General features: G+C 50.2%; 1 protein-coding gene across 1 annotated transcript in view; it reads left to right on the top strand.

Annotated features, from left to right (window-relative positions):
• The window catches only part of MROH7 (maestro heat like repeat family member 7), a 45,934-nt gene that overhangs the window by 12,120 nt on the left and 16,461 nt on the right, over positions 1-17,353 (top strand). Inside the window, exons 3-14 of the mRNA XM_049775471.1 lie at positions 439-500; positions 1,792-1,875; positions 3,213-3,292; positions 3,504-3,633; positions 5,816-5,911; positions 6,423-6,527; positions 6,698-6,821; positions 10,889-11,001; positions 11,374-11,550; positions 11,748-11,902; positions 13,282-13,420; positions 14,990-15,186. Of these exons, the coding sequence (XP_049631428.1) occupies positions 439-500; positions 1,792-1,875; positions 3,213-3,292; positions 3,504-3,633; positions 5,816-5,911; positions 6,423-6,527; positions 6,698-6,821; positions 10,889-11,001; positions 11,374-11,550; positions 11,748-11,902; positions 13,282-13,420; positions 14,990-15,186 (1,462 nt within the window). The remainder of the gene's footprint in view (positions 1-438; positions 501-1,791; positions 1,876-3,212; positions 3,293-3,503; positions 3,634-5,815; positions 5,912-6,422; positions 6,528-6,697; positions 6,822-10,888; positions 11,002-11,373; positions 11,551-11,747; positions 11,903-13,281; positions 13,421-14,989; positions 15,187-17,353) is intronic.

Genomic DNA, 17,353 nt, shown 5'->3' with positions numbered 1-17,353 from the left:
TGTGATGTGGTGGGGAATCTTTCTAGAGGCCTTTGAGAGGACAGGATAGACAGTGAGGGTGATGAGACATTCTGAGGTGGTGAGAGATGCTGATGGGTGGTGAGAGACAGTGGAGATGGTTGAGAAGTGCTGGGAGACTGAGTCTGGAAGGTAGCAGGAAGGTGGAGAAGCTGAGGAAGTGAGTGGTCTGAGGTAAGTCAAGGGAGTCAGTAAGAGGTGAAAAGAAAGGAGTGGGAAGTGAGTGAAAGGAGGTGACTGGCAGGATGCTGAGAGCACTGAGAAAAATGCTGAACCCCCTGCTCGTGCTTCCTGGGTGCCCTGAAGTAATTCAGGGAGGGGAAGAAGGAAGGGAGGACCAGAGGGATGGGAGAGGGACTCACAGAAGGTAGTAATCTCATCTCCCCTGCACCACCATCCTTTCTTTGAAACCTACTACAGGAGCCTTGAAAGAGATGACCTCGTGCCTCGTGACCATAGAGGACAACAACACCATGTCTGGGGTACGCTTCCCCAAGAGTTCCAATATCCTACCCCATCTCTCCCTCAGGCTCCACTCACTCACTCTCGTACCACCCCGACTGAGATTTTCACCCACCATCAGCCAGGAGTAAGCCCCAAGTACCTTCAACAATTTTACCAGAGTATTGGGACCTGAGCGATAGGTTCAATTCCTGGCATTCCAGATGGTCCCCTGAACCTGCCAGGAGCAATTTCTGAGTGCAGAAGCAGGAGTAACTCATAGCGCCGCCGGGTGTGGACCCCGAACAAATAAAAACAAAAATTTTACAAGAGTATAGCAGAGATACGACAATGTGAGGTTTCAGTTGAACTGCTGGAGTCCTCCTGCCCATCAGCCCTGCTTCATCTCCTTGGTGGGTTGGAGTGGGGTGGGGCACTCTTTCCAGCTTCTGATATTGGGGAGCTCTTCCCAGTGCTGGACTTAGAGAGGATGAGCCCCTGCACATGCTCTGCACCACCGAGGCCTCCTCCACCCCATTGATCTTTACCCACCCTCGATGTCCCCTGCAGGGCTTTTTGTACTGTTTTATTATTTATTTATTTATTTATTTATTTATTTATTTATTTATTTATTTATTTATTTATTGGTTTTTGGGTCACACCCGGCAGTGTTCAGGGGTTACTCCTGGCTCTATGCTCAGAAATCACTCCTGGCAGGCACGGGGGACCATATGAGATGTTGGGATTCGAACCACCGACCTTCTGCACACAAGGCAAACACCCTACCTCCATGTCATCTCTCTGGCCCCATGTTTGTTTTTATTGTTGTTGTTGTTCGTTTTTTTTGTTTTTGATATTTTTGGTCAGACCTGGCCCAGTGGGGCTCTGCACTCAGGAATTACTCCTTTTTTTTTTTTTTTGGTTTTTGGGCCACACCCAGCAGTGCTCAGGGGTGACTCCTGGCTGTCTGCTCAGAAATAGATCCTGGCACGCACAGGGGACCATATGGGACACGGGGATTCGAACCAACCACCTTAGGTCCTGGATCGGCTGCTTGCAAGGCAAATGCCGCTGTGCTATCTCTCCGGGCCCAGGAATTACTCCTAATGGTGCTCGGGAATGCAACCTTGGTCAGTCATGAGTCAGGAAAGCATTCTACTCACTACAGTATGGCTCTGGACCCCGTTATTTCTGGTTTCTGGAACAGATGCTGGAGTTAGCAGCGGGAAAGGGGTACTTTTAGGCAGTGAATGGTGGATAGTTAACCTGAGCATTCTACAAGGCCACCTTGATCCCCTGGGAGGCCCTGCTTCCCTCTGCTGCCCACCTGAGGTTGAAACTATCTTTACCTTCCAGAAGAATAAGAATATGATGGACGTGGAAAGCTACAAGAAGACCTTGATGAAGATGGTCATGGTGCGGGAACCACGTAGGCCTGTGGCCTGGGGTAGAGGGAGGACTAGAAGTCCTAGCCTGCCCATTGATAAGCTGGGCTGAGGGTATTGGGGTGGGATGATGACAGGAAGAGGAAAGGGGAATCTTTGGCTTTAGTCTGTTGCTCTTTCATCTGCCCTCCACCTACCCAAGCTGCTGCTTCTCTCATTTTCCTCCCTCTTCTCATCTCATCTGAGGGTGATTATTTGGGGTTTGGGAGCTGACCACTCATGGTCAATTCACTGGTGGCTTTTGCTCTTGGAAGATTCTTTTTTTTTGGGGGGGGGTCACACCTGGCAGCGCTCAGGGGTTACTCCTGGTTCTATGCTCAGAAATTGCCCCTGGCAGGCACGGGGGACCACATGGAATACTGGGATTCAAACCACCATCCTTCTGCATGCAAGGCAAACACCTTACCTCCATGCTATTTCTCCAGCCCCAAGGATTTCCTTTTAAGTTTGCAGTCACTTTCCCAGGGACCCACTGGAATGTGCTGGGCTTCCCTAAGTCAACATTAGATTTAGTTTTGGGTCCCTTTACCTTGATACCAGTTTGGTGCAGGAACTAGATCAAGAACAAGGAACAGGGCCAGAGAGATAGCACAGTGGCAGGCAGTTTGCCTTGCATGCAGCCAATGCAGGACAGATGGTGGTTCGATTTCCAGTTTCCCATATGGTCCCCAGAACCTGCCAGGAATGATTTCTGAGCTCAGAGCCAGGAGTAACCCCCGAGTCCCTCCAGGAGTAACCCCTGAGTGCCCCTATGGCCAAAAAACTAAAAAGAAAGAGCGGGGAAAGAAAAAGGACAAGGAACAATTGGAGCTACCTACTGTATTATCACTCCAGCCCTACCTATAATTGGGGCACTTAAAAAGAAATTCAAGAGGTCAAAGAGATGGTACAGTCAGAAAGGTAGTACAGTGGGTAAGAAGCTTGCTCTGCACCTGGGTTCAATCCCTGGCACTCCATATGATTCCTTGAGCCCTGCCAGCTGTGATCTCTGAGTGCAGAGCCAGGAACAACCCCCTTCCCACTAAAAAGATTTTTAATTCAATTCAATTAAAGGAGTTCTAGGGGACTAGCCCAAGGACTGCAGGCTGTGTGCTCTGCTCGGGGCCAGTCCTGTTCTCGATGTCCCTTCACCCCATGAGAGAGCTGAGCTCTGCTGAGCTGTTAAGGGCATGAGGGATGGGTGTCTGGAACTACTACTTAGAAGGGCTGTTGTGCCATCAGTCATTGGGGAACAGTGGGGAGCTATGTCCAGGGTGAGGACTGAGCCCTATTCATTAGCCCTTTCTCATCCCTGTGCCCCCCTTTCAGAGGAAGATCCAGGAGGAGCCACTGGATTCTCTATCGAGCTCTATCCGCCAGCAGGCCATGGAGACCCTAACCAGGCTGAGGTGTCCACAATCTCTGATCCTCCTCAGTCCCTCTCAGGATCTCACTGTTCCCCCCATCTTCCCAGGACTGTGTACTTCCCATTCCCACAGCACCCCCAGATGAGTTTGGGGGCTCTCTGCATCCCAACCTCTAACTCACCCCAACCCACAGTCGAGCTCCCCCCCTGGACTTTGGCCACTCATGCCTTTGCTCCCTCCTGCCTTACCCCAGTTACATCCAGCCTGCACTGGGTTCGCACGAACGGTCTGAGGTGGTGAAAATGTGTGTGAAGAGCGTGTTCTCCTTGCCCCCTGTGAAGGCCATGCAGGAGAAAGATGAGGCCAAGGCTGATTACATACAGGTGAGAAGCCTCCTTTGGGGTCTTTGTTTTTTTTTTTTTTTTTTTTTTTTTTTTTGGGTCACACTCGGCAGTGCTCAGGGGTTGTTCCTGGCTCCATGCTCAGAAATTGCTCCTGGCAGGCACGGGGGACCATATGGGACGCCGGGATTCGAACTGATGACCTCCTGCATGAAAGGCAAACGCCTTACCTCCATGCTATCTCTCCGGCCCCCTTCTTTGGGGTCTTTGAGAGAAGCTCATTTTACTCTGGCAAGAGCAGAGAAGGTGCTCTGATATGGGGCTGGCTGGGCTTGAGTTGGGGACCCAAGGAACTAGAGCTATAAGACAGCAGGACTTTTATATGCGACTGACCCAACACCCCATATGGTCTCCTAAGTCTGCCAGGAACCCTGAATATTTCTGGGTGTGCCCCCACCAGAAAAATTGAGCAGGTAACTCATCAGGAGGGTGAATAAAAAAGATGGATCATGGGTCACCCCATCCACTGTGAGTCTGTGCTAGGCGAGGGCTGTAGGCAGTGGTGGCATGGTGAGAGAAGCTGGCCAGGATGCAGGGAAGGGCCAAAGGCTTGGCCATGAGCACAGAGACTGGGACAACGACTGGGCATAGGGGTGTGGAACTGTGGGTCCACCATAGGCTCCTATGAGCACCTGCACATCCTCTCTGCAGAGGTGCCCGCAGGAGAGAGCCCTGGTGACACCGTGGGTGGGGGTTTCTAACTCAGGTGAGATCTACTTGTTTCTCCTTCCCAGTGGGGTGCCTGCTGCAGAGGTACCGGGGCCAGGGTAGTGGGGAGAAGTACATCATTAGAGGATAAGCCATATCAGCAGCTTTCTGGAAATGGAGGGAAGGACCCCAAGAAAAGGCAGGGAGAGGAGTGGGAGGCCTTCCTGTAGTACCAAGTCCAGCCAGCAGAGGTCAGCACCTTATAGGGATGGGCTGAGGAGGTCTTGAGGTAAGGATGGCTAGTGGGCCACGGTGTAGCTGTTGGGTGTGCAGACTCAGGATTCTGGACAAGTACTACCTGGGAGGCAGAGGAGGGGTTTGCAGGAGGAGAGGAGATGGGAGAGAGGTCTGCTCCTTTTCACAAAGCTAGGACCAGGTACCTGGGCAGTGGAAACTAATATTCCCAAGTGGGCAACCTGGAGGGTCTAAGGGCATCAGAACATATCACCAGAGACAATCAAAAGCATTCATTTGACTGGATGGATCCAAGGCCTTCATCCCATCCAGCCTCACTGCCAACTCTTTATTGTTTTGTTTTTGTTTGGGGGCCCACACCTGGCGACATTCAGGGGTTAGTCCTGGCTCTGTGCTCAGAAATCACTCCTGGCAGGCTTGGGGGACCAAATGGGATGCCAGGAATTGAACTTGGACCTGACCTGGGTCAGCAGCATGCAAGGCAAACATCCTCCCACTGTGCTATCACTCCTGCCCTCAGTGCCAACTCTTAACTTGGCACTTCCTGTTGGTCTCACCTTGGTCTCCTTCTGTGATACAAGAAAAAGATTTTGAGGACAGAGGTCGGATTAGTGCCATTCACCTAGCACCCACTTGACCCTGGTAGGTTCTCAGCAAATGTGGGGCTCTGCCTTGAATAGGAAGAAACAATGACCAATAACTAGTAATTTAAGAAACCCATGAAGGGTGAGTCACTTGCCCAATAATATACCTCAGGTGAGTCTCAGGTGAGGCCCTCAAACAGCTCTCTGGGGCCAAGATCTCCTTTGCATGTTTTTTTTTTTTTTTTGGTTTTTGGGCCACACCCGGTAACGCTCAGGGGTTACTCCTGGCTATGTGCTCAGAAGTTGCTCCTGGCTTGGGGGACCATATGGGACACCAGGGGATCGAACCATGGTCCGTCCAAGGCTAGCGCAGGCAAGGCAGGCACCTTACCTTTAGCGCCACTGCCCGGCCCCTCCTTTGCATGTTTTTTGTAGTTGTTTTTGTTTTGGATTCACACTTAGTAATGCTGAGGGGTTATTCCTGGCTCTGCACTAAGGAATGACTCCTGCAGTGTTTGGGGGACCATATAGGATATTGAGGATCAAACCTGGGTCAGCAGGGTGCAAGGCAAATGCCTTATCCACGGTCTGATTGCTCTTATCCTCTGACTAAAGTGGGCAGGGTCTGGGGTCTGCTCCAGAGGACGCCAGTCACTCAATGTCCATCCTGTCCACAGAGTCTCTACAGCCAGACCTTGGACGCCCTGCAGACTCTGCTCAAAGCCCTCTTTATTGAAGATCCCACACCAAAGGGACTGAAGAACATATTGGAGGTGCTGAGGAAAGAGGGAAAGTTGGTTGGCTTCATTCTCTCTCTCTCCCCCCATTGACCCCACTCTCTATCTTTGCTCTCTCCATCTCTCTCTCTCTCTCTCTCTCTCTCTCTCTCTCTCTCTCTCTCTCTTCTTTTTTTTTTTATTTTGGTTTTTGGGTCACACCCGGCAACACTTAGGGATTACTCCTGACTCTATGCTCAGAAATCGTTCCTGGCAGGCTCGGGGAACCATATGGGATGCCGGGATTTGAACCACCATCCTTCTGCATGCAAGGCAAATGCCTTACTTCCTTGCTATCTCTCTGGCCCTGCTCTCTCCATCTTGTTTCACCATCTCTCTCTACTTCCTGCCCCTCCTGTCCTCTCTTCTCTCTATTCTCCTTCTCCCCTTGGGCCTGCACCTCCTATTCTCAGTACCATGAATACGCTGGGTCATCTGGTTGGGGCCTTGGGGCTGCTCTGCCCACCTGGGACTTTTTCTGAATCCTCAGTCTTGCCTATGCCCATAGCCCCTGGGACCCTGGATGAGCTCGGGGAAGGTCCACGAGCGAAGACGGGCAGTTCACAGCACCGTGTCTTTGCTGAACCACATGCTTCTGACCCTGCCTTTCTTTGTGAGTGGCCCCTGGGAAGGCTGGATGGTCCTCAGGGGAAATCTTCCTCACTGGGTGGGAGCCTGGGCTTGTGTCTGAAATTTCTGGGTGGCTCAGTGCTCAGGCTCTGTTCCTCAGTCGCTGTGGAGCATTATCCAACCAACACCCACAACACAAATGTGTCACAGGAGTTCCCATGCGTTGGCCTTCTGCTGGGGAGACTCATCCTTCGCGTCGTAGACCCTGATAAGGAGATCGCTCAGGAGGCTCTCGATGGCATCACTGCCCTCTACACCATCATGGTGCTTCAGAAAAGTAAGGTTCTTGGGGGCACTTCTGCAGCAAGGTGATCTCTCAGGCTGGAAACTGAATGGAGCTTTGTCAGCAGGGGGATGGAGGAGACCAGCACCCATGGTGGGATCTATGGAGATGGGTGTCAAACCACAGTCCCCACAGAAGTATGGGACAGTGGGTCACCCCACACCCTTACTCCTGCCTCTACAGTCAGGGACCCCTCCTAGCTGTGCTCAGGAACTATAAGGGCTGCCTGAGATAAAATACGGATCTGTAACATTCAAGGCAAGTGCCCTAACCTAGACTCTCTCTCTGGTCTCTAAAATCACGATTTAATTTGAGCTATCAGCGTCAGTCTTTTCCTGTCTGTGGTCTGTTTGTCTTCCCCCTTCCTTAGACCCACATTTGAGGGCTGAGCTGGACAATGTCTCATCCACCACTGTTTCCCCAATGTCTTATACCTGGGTCTAACACCTGGTGGGAATTTGGGGGAAATTACTTAAGTGGGCAAAGAATCTTAGACTTTGGAGAGGTTTGTTCCTGTAGATGGGTTGACACTCCTGGATTTCGCCTCGGTGTTGTGGTCCAAGAAGGACTGACCCAGAATCAGCTCTGACCCCCTGCTTTCCTTTCCTTATAGTCTCAAACCAAGGCATTTGCAGGTCAGCCCAGCTTTTCTGGCTCCGGAGGCTGAATGTGAGGCCACCAGATACTGATGACCTTGGGCAGGAACCCTTTTTATCTAGCCCCAGATTTCCTTGCCTACAAGAGAGAACAAAAGGAAACATGCAAACTTTTGAAAGGGAATGAAAGCTTGTGTACAAAGAAACCAGCAATGTCACACCTTGAGCCAAATGTAATATTTTTTTTTGGAGGGGGGGATATCATACCTGCTAGTGCTCAGGGCTTACTCCTAGCTTTGTGCTCAGGGATTTTTCCTTATAGGGCTTGAGAAACCATCTGCTATATTGGGGATCAAACCCAGTTTGTTCACATGCAAGGCAAGCAGCATCCACACTCACTATACTACCACTCCTGCCCTCAACTGTGATTTTGTTAGTTTTCCCCCCTAATGACCTATTAAGTTTTAGTTTTGGGGTTCCACTAAGCCTCTAGCAGTTGGGGACAAAGATTAGGACCACTCTAACCTTGAAGGGGCAGGAGATGATGGCATCAAGCCACGTTAATGATGAATGTTCAGGTTAGGCAGAGTCTAGGCCAAATTCATATTCCCATAATAAAAATATATGATTTTCAGCTAAATGCAGACTTCAGATAAACAATGAATAATGGGGAACACTATTGGGGACACAATTTTTCTAAAAATGATCTAAATTTCTGATTTTCATGGATACATATCTGGATACCCTTGGCTAAACCCACCATCAGTAGATTCTGGAGTGAAGTAGCTTCTCTGGAGGCTCTTTCTGAGACCCAGGCCTGAAGCACCCTGAAGCTGCAGGTAGGTCCCACTCCAGACCAAGATGCAGACTCAGGAAATGGCTGTTTTCTTAGCAGAAATGACAAAAGTTTATGTGCTAGATGTTAGTTGGGAAGGAGACTGAGCGTTCTGGTCATGTTCCCATGTTCTTTGTTCCTCATCAAGGGACAGACAATGAGCAGGATGAACAAGTCCTACCACGGGCTGGTCTCTGGTGATCAGTAATAAAGAAACAAGATTAGCTGGGGCTGGAGCAATAGTACAGCAGGTAGGGCATTTGCAAACCCTGGGTTTGATCCCTACCATCCCATAAGGTCCCCTGAGCTTGCCAGGAGTAATTTCTGAGCACAGAACCCTGAGTGCAGCTGAATGTTGCACCAAAACAAACACACACAAACAAACAAACAAACAAACAAAAACAAGAACAAGTATGGGGGGAATCAGCTTGCCTGGCATGTGACCGATTTTAATTCAATCCCAGCACTAAGCACCCCATTCCCACCCTCCCAGGAGGTAGCAATACTGTGGGGGTGTCTACTGTGAGTCCCTGACATCACAGACCCAACAGAGCCACACCCTTGGTCTTCACATAAATCATGGATTGGAGCAGGGAGGGTGCTTATCTTGCATGTGGCTGGCCTGGGTTCGATCTGCAGTACTACATATGGTTCCCTGAGTCCTATCAGGCATGATCTCTGAGCACAGAGCCAGGAATGAGCCCTGAGTATCACCAGGAGTAGCCCCCAAATAACCAAAGAAAACAAAAAGCCCCATTAAACCACTGGCCTGGTTGATAGAAGGGACTGTGGACTTCCTGAGTACCATCTGGGAGGCCTTTTCTCCCCAAAGAAACAAAACCAAAAGGGAGGTTGGGAAGTGCCTGATACAAGGGCATTGCTATCTAGAATAGCCATCTTCCCACCCTGACAGCATCCATGACACCACTGCTGGGAGCATGCTTAGCTCCACTGACAAAAATCATCTGGCAGGTTCCCCTGAGGTCCAGGCTAGACCTCTGATAGATTGCAAGAAATTCCCTCGGCACAGGTGTGAACCTGTCCATAAGCTCAGGTCATCACGAATGCTCAGTCTGTGTGATGCAGAAAGAAGCCACACAGCTAGCAGAAGCAGAGATCAGTGATGGGTGGAGATGACAGAGGCAATGAACGCAGACACTGACTCCACCAGCAGGGCTGACTCCCACCCTACTGGGCAAAGACTTGATAAAACTTGTATAAAAATTTGTATAAAACTGCAATGAGTCTGTTTTATACAGCCCCCTGTAAGCAGGTCTTATTGGTGGGTATAGAAGTCAGAAGAGGAGCCAGAACGATAGTACAGCAGTAGATTTTGCCTCATACACTGCCAACCTGGGTTCAATCCTTGGCAAGCCATATAGTTTCCCAGGCAACACCAGGAGTGATTCTTTTTTTTTGTTTTTGTTTTTGTTTTTGTTTTTGTTTTTGGGCCACACCTGGCGGTGCTCAGGGGTTACTCCTGGCTATATGCTCAGAAATAGCTCCTGGCAGGCACGGGGGATCATATGGGACACCGGAATTTGAACCAATCACCTTTGGTCCTGGATCGGCTGCTTGCAAGGCAAACGCCGCTGTGCTATCTCTCCAGGCCCAGGAGTGATTCAAAGACAGAAATTACTCCTGAGCACCCCTGGATGTAGCCCCCTCCCCTCAAAAAAAAACAAAAAACAAAACATCAAGAATATACATGCGGGGCCGGGGCGGTGGCGCTAAAGGTAAGGTGCCTGCCTTGCCTGCGCTAGCCTTGGACGGACCGCGGTTCCATCCCCCGGTGTCCCATATGGTCCCCCAAGCCAGGAGCAACTTCTGAGCACATAGCCAGGAGTAACCCCTGAGCGTTACCGGGTGTGGCCCAAAAAACCAAAAAAAAAAAAAAAAGAATATATATGCGAATAAAAGTGAGTTTAAAAGTCATAGTCATGGGGGGTGGAGCAATACAGCAAAAAACACCTGGCAAGGGCCCAGAGAGATAGCACAGTGGCGTTTGCCTTGCAAGCAGCCGATCCAGGACCTAAGGTGGTTGGTTCGAATCCCGGTGTCCCATATGATCCCCCATGCCTGCTAGGAGCTATTTCTGAGCAGATAGCCAGGAGTAACCCCTGAGCATCGCAGGGTGTGGCCCAAAAACAAACAAAAACAAACAAACAAAAACACCTGACAAGATTCCTGTGGAAATACAGAAGGTAGAAAATTTGCCTTGTGGGGTTGGAGTGATAGCACAGCAGTAGGGTGTTTGCCTTGCATGAGACCGATATGGTTTCCTGAGCTTGCCAGGAGCAATTTCTGAGTGCAGAACTAGGAGTAACCCCTGAATGCCTCTGGGTGTGGCCCCATAAAAAAGAACATTTGCTTTGCGAGTGGCCAGCTTGGGTTTGATCTGTGGCATCCCATATGGTCCCTTAAACATTACCAGGGGTGATTCCTGAGTGCAGAGCAATCAGAAGAGAGGCTCCCTGGATGGAGAGAGGGCAACGTCTGGTTGGGATGCACACGAGCCTTCTGTTTCTTGTGTGCACCAAGAAACATGACTCCTCATGCCCTTCCTGACACTGTTTCATTAGAGACTCATATAGGCCCTGTGGGCTCACCAGGACAGTTCTCTCTAGCAGGAAACAGAGACAAGGAAGAAGTCAACAAGAAGGAGCTATATGAGAGCAACAGGTGCTTCTTGGGGCCCTATAATCCCATCAGCCCCTGCCAGAACATTCTTCGTGTGATCTCTGTGAGCATTGTGCAGGGCCCTGTGGGGAGTGGAAATGGGGAGGGACACTGGGTCTTTCCCAGGACTGTTTTTTCTCCATCTCCACCCAGCTCAGGTGCCCTTCTTTATTCATGTTTTGTCACACCCACCAATGTTGGGGGACCATGCCAGGGAGGAAATTTGGGGCTTGACTTTGCAAAGCAAACATACCAGTCCTTCAACTCCTCCATAGGAAAGCCTCTCGACCACACGGGCCTCCCAAACCCCACTTTTGGTCAATGTCCAATGCCTGGGCCTTAGTGTCCACCTGGAAACTGGACTCCAGCTTCTTTTGCTCATCCCGACTCTAATCCACCTTGGCCCCTGTGTTAAGGTCTCTGTCTTTTGTTGCAGGAAATTGGAGACTTTCTGGGGCCCCAGCAAGTGAAGGACCTGCTGCTGGCTACCCTGGAGGGGCTGAAAGGTGGCATAGAGACCCAAGGGAAGGACTTGGGCGAGATGATGCAGCTGGCCTCTGAGGTGACGCTCAGCTCCGTGCTTGAGTGGTATCACCACCGGGTGCTGGAGGTGGTAAGACCTCAGGCCAGGCAGGGTCTGCTAGGGTTGGGCCTATGCTGGTCTTTCTCCTCCACTGCTCTCCCTGTACCCCTCTTCTCTCCTCCTCCTCCTCCCCTCTGTCACCCTGCTTCCTGCCCCATGCTACCCTGAGCTTCTACTATTGCTGCCTCCTCTTCATGGGGGCTCATCCCTCACCCTTCTGTTCCCAGATCCCTGAAATCATGCACGGCATCTATATGCAACTGAGCTACATCCAAGAACCCCGGGCCCGCAGCGTGGCCCTGCTGCCCATTTCCCTCCTGGCCAGCTCCTTCATGACTGAGGTTGTCGTGGCCCTGCTCATGTGTCCCCTTCCCTTGGACAGGTATGTAGTGGTCAAGGGTCTCAGCCCTGCCTGGCAGGGGGGTCTAAGAAGGTCCCTGGCTGTGGGAAGTCCCTCCTCTTTAGAGAAGCTCTGCTCTCCCTGCGGGTCCCTCCTAATCACACAGGGTGATCACTAAGCACTGCTGGTCCCTCAGTGTCATGACCGAGCACAAGCACATCTTCCTGTGGGTCCAGATGCTTATTCTGCCCATGAGGAGATGAGACGGCCCAGCCACCCATCTTGCTGATAAGGAGACTGAGGCATCGGCAGTTACCCAGGAAGCAGCAAATGAACAAGGATCTAAACACAGATCTCATCAGCTTTCAGCCTGCATGCCTTTTTACTTATTTCTTCTAGTGAAGCAAAATGATTTTATTTTGGAAATTTAAGAAGAGAGGGGGCCGGGAAGGTGGCGCTAGAGGTAAGGTGTCTGCCTTGCAAGCACTAGCGTAGGACGGACCACGGTTCAATCCCCCGGTGTCCCATATGGTCCCCCCAAGCCAGGGGCGATTTCTGAGTGCATAGCCAGAAGTAACCCCTGAGCGTCAAACGGGTGTGCCCCAAAAACCAAAAAAAAAAAAAAAAAAATGAAGAGAGAAAGGAAGAGAAAGGAAGCACAACCTAAGCTGAGAGAGGTGATTTCAAAGTAGAAAGTGCCAAACTTTTCACTTCTGTTTGCTAGTTTTTCACTGTTTGTTTGTTTGTTTCATTTTGCTTTGGTTTTGTTTGGTTTTGGGGGAGCTCAAGGGTTACTCCTGGCTCTGCACTAAGAAATTGCTCATGGCAGGATGGGCTGCCGAGGATCCAATCTGGCTTTGTCCCTGGTCGGCCACATGCAAGACAAATGCATGCTATTGCTCCAGCTCTTTCTTTATTCTTTTATTTCTTTTTTTTTGGGGGGGGGGCACACCTGGCAGTGCTCAGGGGTTACTCCTGGCTCTATGCTCAGAAATCACTCCTGGTAGGCTTGGGGGACCATTTGGGATGCTGGGATTTGAACCACTGACCTTCTGCATGCAAGGCAAACACCTTACCTCCATGCTATCTCTCCGGCCCCTACTTCTGGTTCTGAGCTCAGAAATGACTCATGGCAGGCTTGGGAGATCAGAGGGGATACTAAGGATTGAACCTGGGTTGGCCTCATGCAAGGTAAATACCATCCCTGTGTTACACTCTGGCCCCAGGAGGTCAGCTTTTGCTGTAGTGGTTCAAGGAGTGTCCAATGTCTTGGCCTGGACCCTGGGAAAGGTTAGTTCAGTCCTGTTGCTGCTTACCCTGATCCAGTCTGGCTCACATGCCTGTGTGGGCCTTCCCAGCTGCAGGGCTGCATGCAGGTGGGCTGTACCTCCCTGGCCCCACTAACCATCCCAACCTCGCAGCAATGGAGGCGAGATGTGGCGGCAGCTGATTCTGCGCAAGCCCAGCTGTGATGTCCGAGAGCTCCTGGACCTGCTCCTGAACAGCCTGAAGGAGAAGCCTGTAACCAAGAAAGGCCGCGCCTCCATCGTGCCACTGGCGGTGAGGACCACGGTTTGCTCCTTTCCCCTCTTTTCCCCGCATTGAGCTCCATGCACCCACCCTCTGTTTTCATGCAGGACTGCCTTGGATAAGCCCATCTTAGCTCTCTGGGAGCCTGGATGGTCGGTCCCTCAGTGCACAGGGCCAACCGTGGCCTGGGTTGGGGAGTTGGTGGGGAGAAACCAGGCCGCACAGACCTTAGCCCAAGAAGGGGTTATGCTGTGACCTGGGCATCTATATCCCCTCTCTGAGGCTCAGCTTTGTAGTTCCCGTCTGTCACCCTTGTGCCATGTGAGGCCTCTTCTCCATCATCGAGACTGCAGACTAGTGAGGAGTACGGGATGCAGTTTGCAGGGGAGAGGCATGTTCAGACCACATGTAGGGGCTGTCTGCATATCTCTCCAGTACCTGCCCTTCCTTGGACAACTAGACAAGTCCTGACCATTTTCCCTGAGTGGGGGGGGACACTCCTGCCCATCTATTTGCCCTTCCCTAACTTTTTCTGTCCTTCTCTAACTCTCTGCTATCCTGATGGCCCACATCTCCATGGTTTCTTTTGTACTTCTTGTTGTTGTTGTTTTTTTTTTTTTTTTTTTTTTTTGGTTTTTGGGCCACACCCGGCGGTGCTCAAGGGTTACTCCTGGCTGTCTGCTCAGAAATAGCTCCTGGCAGGCACGGGGGACCATATGGGACACCGGGATTCGAACCAACCACCTTAGGTCCTGGATTGGCTGCTTGCAAGGCAAACGCCGCTGTGCTATCTCTCCGGGCCCCTTTTGTACTTCTTGTGCTGAATATACCGGTGCTGCTGGGGGTTGAGGCTTCACACATGTGTGGTCTATGTTTCACCTCCCAGCCCCCACCCAGACCCACCATTCTTTTTTTGGGGGGGCCACACCCGTTTTGATGCTCAGGGGTTACTCCTGGCTAAGCTCTCAGAAATTGGCCCTGGCTTGGGGGGACCATATGGGACGCCAGGGGATCGAACTTTGGTCCTTCCTTTGCTAGCGCTTGCAAGGCAGACACCTTCCCTCTAGCACCACCTCGATACCCCCCCTCCACCATTCCTTTTTAAAACATTTCAACCCCACACTTCCATCCCACTCAGTGGCCACTGCCTCCACTGGCTGACTGCCAGGTTCAGTGACCCCCATGTGACAGAAGCCCTAGAAAGACTAGGCCCTAGAGAGAGGCGAGGGACTGAAGGAACCAGCAAAGAAACCTCAGATCAGGTGATCCCAGCCCCTCCTGCGTATGCACAATCAGGAACATACATTTGGACATGTGCACAGAGACTTGTGACCGTGTCCCTGCAAGCTCGGTGCTTGATTCCTCCCAGCCCAATGGCACCCGACTAGAAGCAGGAAGGGATTTTCAAGCATGATCCTGCCTGGGGCATAGCTGCTGTGATTGTACATCTGTGGGGTTCTCCTCAAGAGACAGGAGTTGGGATCATAACCACGGGGAGAAATCCAGATGATACCAGATTGAACTGGAACAGAGCAAAGATCCAGGTTTGGCATCTGGTACTGCTGTCAGGACACCCACCTGCCTCCCCTTTGCCTCCAGGCAGCCAGTGGCCTCTGTGAACTCCTGTCTGTCAACAGCTTCATGGGCCGTGTACGGCGCATCTACCCGCAGCTGCTCCTGGCCCTGCTCATTCAGGTCCACTACCACATCGGCCTCAGTCTGCCCAGCCGCCTGGTGGCCCACAAGGACTCTAGGAAGGAAAAGGACCCACAAGCCCCTGTCTTTGTGCCTGTCCAGTAAGTACCTGCAGTACTGTAGAGGAGTGGAGGGACACTGCCTTTTCCAAATCTAGGGCATTGATCTGATCCATAGAAATTAGCTTTGCTGGGGGCCAGAGTAATAGGATAGTGGGTAGTGCATTTGCCCTGCTCATAGCCAACCTGGGTTCAATCCCTTGCAAGTTGAATGGTATATATTTTTTTAATTTTTTATTGAAACCATTGTGACTTATAGTTAGGTTTCAGACATAAAATGTTTTAGGGTCGGGCCCAGAGAGATAGCACAGCGATGTTTGCCTTGCAAGCAGCCGATCCAGGACCTAAGGTGGTTGGTTCGAATCCCGGTGTCCCATATGGTCCCCCGTGCCTGCCAGGAGCTACTTCTGAGCAGACAGCCAGGAGTAACCCCTGAGCACCGCCGGGTGTGGCCCCCCCAAAAAAATGTTTTAGGGTCAATCCCACCACCAGTGTCAGCCTTCCTCCACCAATGTTCTCAGAGTGCATCTCATGCCTTCATCCCTGCCCCCTAGTCTGCTAGCATTTTTAATTTTGGCTGTTAAAGTTTGGGTCTCATGACTGGGTCTTATGATTTTATTGTTGTTGACTCTGGCTTGGATATTTAGTTCTGTCCTTTCTTTTTGTGTGTGTGTGTGTGTGGGGCATCCGGAGGCACTCAAGGGTTACTCCTGGATCTGCACTTAGAAATCACTCCTGGCAGGTTCAGGGGATCATATGGGATACCGGGGACTGAACTCAGGTCTGCCCCAGGTTGGCCCCGTGCAAGGCAAACGCCCTACCACTGTGTTATCTCTCCGGCTCCCTAGATCTATCCTTTCTTCTTCTTTTTTTTTTTTTGATGTATATAAAATCTTTAAGCACCATGATTACAAGCATGATTGTAGTTGGGTTTCAGTCATAAACAGAACACCTTTCTTCATTAGTGAGTTCTGTTTTTTCTTAACACCACCATGCTCCTGAAACCTCTCGGCCTCTGTTCCCCATCCTTTCATATTTGTGTTTCTTCTCCTCCATTCAATGTCTTTTCTTCTCCTTGATTTACTCTGGGACCTTAAATGTCCCTGACAACTCCCATCTAAACCATTGCATTTCTCCATGCAGTGATTGAATGGTATTTTTCATTTCAGTTTGTATTTCTCTCTATAATTGAGTTTGATATTTATTTTTTGATTGATTGATTTTTAGTTTTGGGGTGTCTTGTTTTACTAACACACTCATTTTATTACATTTTTTTACATTTTATATTTTCTTTCATCAGAAGGTCCTCTGATTTAAATGATAATGGTTATTTGTAATTAATTTTCATATTAATAATAAAGGAGTTTTTGAAGGTAGTAATATATCTAGGTTAGTTTTTAGAATATTTTACATCACTGTTAAAGATAATTCTTTTTTTTTTTTTTTATTTGGTTTTTGGGCCACACCCGGTAACGCTCAGGGGTTACTCTTGGCTATGTGCTCAGAAATTGCTCCTGGCTTGGGGGACCATATGGGACACCGGGGGATCGAACCGCTAGCGCAGGCAAGGCAGGCACCTTACCTTTAGCGCCACCGCCCGGCCCCCAAAGATAATTCTTCCATTTAAATGACAGCCAAAATTTAGAAGTGTGTATCACCTATTATTTAACTACATTTTTTGAATCTCTGAAAAAGGATAAATTTGGGAAACACAGAGATACCCAAAAATTGAGTGTATGTTTTGCTTGCAAAGGCCCAGATTAAATACCCAAACACAAAAAGTAAACTTTAAGCTCAAAGATACCGCGCAGAATATAAAAGTAATGAAATGTAGGAGTTTTTTTTGGTGGGGGACACACCTGGTGGCACTCAGGGTTTACTCCTGGCTCTGCACTCAGATATTACTCCTAGCAGGCTTGGGGGACCAGATGGGATGCCAGAAATTAAATCCAGGTCCATCCCAGATTGGCCGAGTGCAAGGCAAATAAATGTCTTACCACTGTACTCTCTCTTGAGCCCCTGAAATGTAGGTTTTTTTTTTCTTTCTTTTTTTTTTTTTTTTTTTGTGGTTTTTGGGTCACACCCAGCAATGCTCAGGGGTTATTCCTGGCTCCAGGTTCAGAAATTGCTCCTGGCAGGCACGGGGGACCATATGGGACGCCAGGATTCGAACCGATGACCTCCTGCATGAAAGGCAAACGTCTTACCT

Source organism: Suncus etruscus, chromosome 6 (genome assembly GCF_024139225.1).
Source record: "Suncus etruscus isolate mSunEtr1 chromosome 6, mSunEtr1.pri.cur, whole genome shotgun sequence".
Lineage (NCBI taxonomy): Eukaryota > Metazoa > Chordata > Mammalia > Eulipotyphla > Soricidae > Suncus > Suncus etruscus.
Note: the sequence above shows the minus strand (reverse complement) of the source record. Positions and strands in the feature narration are given on the sequence as shown.